The sequence below is a fragment of the Hibiscus syriacus genome, unplaced genomic scaffold, assembly GCF_006381635.1.
Source record: "Hibiscus syriacus cultivar Baekdansim isolate YM2019G1 unplaced genomic scaffold, ASM638163v2 tig00111392_pilon, whole genome shotgun sequence".
Classification (NCBI taxonomy): Eukaryota; Viridiplantae; Streptophyta; class Magnoliopsida; order Malvales; family Malvaceae; genus Hibiscus; species Hibiscus syriacus.
The window spans coordinates 2,646,893-2,651,142 of record NW_024063078.1 but is presented as its reverse complement, the minus strand read 5'-3'; the positions used below and the strand labels follow the sequence as shown (position 1 = coordinate 2,651,142).

Genomic DNA, 4,250 nt, shown 5'->3' with positions numbered 1-4,250 from the left:
TATTTTTTATTTTTTTGGAGGAAGTGTGAGACAGAGATTAAGTGATTAACCAATTGTTCGTGTTTGAATTAGTCAACCATGGTAAGAACTAAGAAGAAGCAAGTTTTGAGTAATTGCAACATTTTCCAAGTACCTGCACAACAATAAATAAACTATCCATTATTTTCACTCAATTTATTATATCTTTAAATGAAAAAAACTTTCCATACAAATATAAAAAAACAACCACAACCCTTAACCCTAAATTTATTTAGTAATATCAATAGTTAAATAAAATATTATTTTTGTTATAAGTCATGGATTTGAATAACTGCGTCTGTAAGATGTGTAAGTTGTCAATAATTAAGAATGAATATGAACATATACTATCTTATAATCACATCAAACTATTAAATAAAGTATTAATAACTACAAATATTAACACATATAATATTTGTTTAAAATTTTAAAATACCAAAATTTGATTGTACTTCAAAGTTCCCATTAAATTACAGTTATCTATCCAAATTTGAAAGAGCATGTTACACCTAATCAAAACTCAATTCTATGTCCAAACTTCAACTTTGCTCGATTTAATAATAAATTCATTTATCCCTATATAAGCTAAAGTATGCAAAAAAAAAAAAAACTAGAATCAAGGTGAATTATTAATCGATTAATTTTAATAAAAATTTTGTAAGAATTTACTTTTAAAATGATTATTTTTTTATTTTTATATATTAAGGTATTTAGCACGAACCAACTTATTATAGTGATTAAAAGAATCGTTGTTGTTCCTAGATGTCATGGATTCGAGCACCAACAACTGCAAAGATGATTGAGCGTTCATTGTTAAATGGTTAAAACTATTTTTAAAAAAATATTATTTTATAATTAGCTTAGCTTAATAAGAAAAAAAATATTAAGACATTTTTACATCGATAAATAATTGATGTAATATTTATTCACAATCTTATTTAGTTATAAACAATATAAACAACCTATTTTAATACTGAGTCACCCTATTAATTCAGATGGTTAATAGTGTTTAGAGTAGTATAGTATTTATTATAAAAACATATGGAACTTAAAACTTTATTATTATTTTATAAGAAAAAGCTAGGAAAAGGCAAACATATATTTATTTATAATATGCTTTTCAAGCAACATCTCCTTTTAGGTTTTAACCCATCATTTCTTTCTGATAAATACCCTTTGCAGAAACCAATCATCAGTCACCGGAAAACATGACGGATTCCGGCGGAGGATGTTGCAGATGTTGCTGCAGCTTCGTCTTCACTTTGGGTCTGACAGCACTTTTCATGTGGCTAAGTCTACGTACTTCGAACCCCAAATGTTCCATTGAAAAATTCTACTTGCCTTCACTTAACAAAACCTTAAACACCCCAAACGATACCACCTTAAACCTCACGTTAAAGCTAAGCAATCCCAACAAAGACAAAGGGATTAAGTACGATCCGGTTAACGTCACAGTTTTCGATTTTTCTAATAGAAGCCATGTCATAGGCAAAGTTCTGGTGCCGCCGTTTTACCAGGGTCACAAAAAGAACGCTAAAAAGGACTGTACGGGGATCGCTAACACGACGGTGGCTTTACGGGCGGTAGACGACTACGGAACGGGGGTTTTCCGGGTGGATATGTCGACTTCGGTGAAGTTTAAGATCATGTTCTGGTATACAAAGAGGCATAGGATAAGGGTAGGAGCAGATGTGACGGTCAACGCTAGTGGTATTAAGGTTAACAAGAAAGGGATCAAGCTTAAGTCTATGGCACCACCAAGGATGGGTAGTTTTTGTGTAGTGATGGGAGCTTCGTTGAATCTCTTGGCCTTCAGTTTGCTTAATTTTTGGTGAGTTTTTTTGGGTTTTTTTCCGCAATGTTCTTTAGCATATTTTCAGATCTTGTATTTGCAGAAGTAGGGTACAAAGATTGTTAATGTATTGATTTAAGAAAAATTGCTTAGTGAAGTATAGTGATTCTTCAAATTTCTTGGCAATCGAAGCCATTGATGTTCTGTTTCTGAGATCAAGAAATTTAGCAGTAAACTTTGAAGATTTGGTTCTTGCTTATTATGTTTCTGCAATGAGTGGTTCATATTTGCTCAAGATATTTGCTGCTATTTGTTCCCAGTAGACCCACTTGAATTGTGTAATAATTGGTTCAAAATAATAATTTCAGTAGGGAGAAAAACAGGGATTTCCTGGAAATTTCCCAGGTTGTTGCTTAAGAGAGATTTCACATGAGGGTTCCTTGTAAGTTTACTTGGTCTTTTTTTCTGCTATAAAAAAAAGACTTTTACTTGACCTGGCAAAACTTCAAAACAATGGAATCCAATGCTGTTGTTGGTCTTTAAATATAATTCAGATCAGATCATGTTTTGTCGTAATGTAGCAAGTTTAAAAGATTGTTGTGATTTAATTAATCTCCAGCAAAAATGTAGCAAGTGTTGTCAAATTTCTGGGTTTTACCAGTGAAGAGTATGCTTCACCATGAACCAAGGATATTAAGAAGTGTTCAAATACTTAGATTCGGTCTCTCACTGAATTGAATTAGTTAAAATCAAATTAATTAATTTTTTAAATTATTAATTGAACATAAATAATTTTAAGAATAATTAATCGAATTGAATAAAGTTTGGTTAATTTGATCGTTGACTAAATTAATCAAACTTTTTTTTTAAAAAAAACTAGTTATATTAGTTTGAGTTTAATAAAGATATATTTTTTTTCATTTTGATTAAAATTTAATTTGAAAATCTAATGAGTTTTATATGATTAAAAAATAAACGAGTCTTAATTCTTAACAAGTTTGAGCTTAATATATAATATACAATATACTAATATTTAATATTTTTGTTAATTGGATTAATTAACTGATTTTGAACCTTATTAACATTTATTCGAACTTTGAAAAAGTTATTAATCGTTAGTTGATCTAACATCTAATTAATCGATCAATTAATCGAACTAAACTTTGATTTAATCGGTTACTTCAGTTAAAACAAAAAATGAACACCCTAAATATATCAATTCATTGTCCGAATCTTGTTCCATATAGGAATTGATAGAAGGAGGGTAGGTGAGGACAATCACCCTCTAAAAATTTCAAATTCAATTTTTTTATTAATAATCTATTTTTACCTTCTAAAAATTTTATTAATTCATATCTTCTAATATTTAAAAAGTCTACCCTGTCTTAAAATCTTAGGCGGGTTGATTCCACAGGCAATGGACTAAGATCTCCCCACCATCGGCTTCTCGGGTGCTTCTTGAACTATGCTCTTTCCTACAGGCAATGTATTGGTGGATGGTTACTACAAACAGAGTTGGCTAAGTTCAGTATGTGCTCTCGGCATTCTCCTACAACGCATCCGGATCGTTCTCAGTTTCCGGCTTCTACACTGACATAAGCTGCAACTCTACCATCCGATAATTATACAAGAATGGATTGAGGGGAAATGGGGTAATCGTCATTGAAAATTTAAAATTATTATATATTTTACTTTTTTTATTTTTTATTAAAAATTTGATTCGTCACATAACATTTTATTAGTTCGTTTATTTTTAAAATTTTAGAAATTCGTCCCCTAACATAAAATCTTATAAAACCCGATCTGAATTAATCGATAAATATATCTGATAGCTGTGATTAATTCAAAAAGACTAAGATATAACCATAAAAAACTTCTAATTATGGTTAAATCCGGAATGGTGATAAAAGATGGGGTAAAACTATTTATTTGGTCACTCATCTATTATTTAGTTTTTGTTTTGATCATCCTATTATTATTATTAAAAGATTAACGATGATATTGACGTAAAGTGGTTTCAGTTTTTTTAGAATTCGAAGGTTAGGGTCTTGTCTAAGGAATTAAATTATGGTTGCGGTTGTACTTTCAATTGTATTGTGTTTATCGCGATTGTGGCAATAGTATGTGATATTTTGTTCATTTAAGGTGTTGCGGTTGTACAATAACGGCCGAATGTTTATTTGTGCTGATATTGTGAAATTGAGGGACATGGGTTTTAGTTCTGGACAGGTTCATCACTCGGATCTCCTTCTAATATTTGCAGAGCCACCGACGAATCATCTATTCATAGGCGTCATTGTTGAAACTTCATATTTACTTATGGCTATCAATCTAATTCAAGAGAATGAAAGATTGAGCTATCATAGGATCATTTGAGCCATTTGTCTACCTTTCTTCACCATATTTGACCTGAATCTCCAGTTTCACATCATCTAATTGC

General features: G+C 30.5%; 1 protein-coding gene across 1 annotated transcript; it reads left to right on the top strand.

Annotated features, from left to right (window-relative positions):
- The first annotated feature begins 1,155 nt into the window (after positions 1–1,155).
- Positions 1,156–2,142, top strand: LOC120160536 (protein NDR1-like). Its single transcript, XM_039170945.1, has one exon. The coding sequence runs from the start codon at positions 1,227–1,229 to the stop codon at positions 1,851–1,853; it is 627 nt and encodes a 208-aa protein (XP_039026876.1). The 5' UTR covers positions 1,156–1,226; the 3' UTR covers positions 1,854–2,142.
- Positions 2,143–4,250: the final 2,108 nt, after the last annotated feature.

Bases quoted from the DNA above. Each gene is read 5' to 3' on its own strand.
- LOC120160536 (XM_039170945.1), top strand. From the start codon at position 1,227: ATGACGGATTCCGGCGGAGGATGTTGCAGATGTTGCTGCAGCTTCGTC.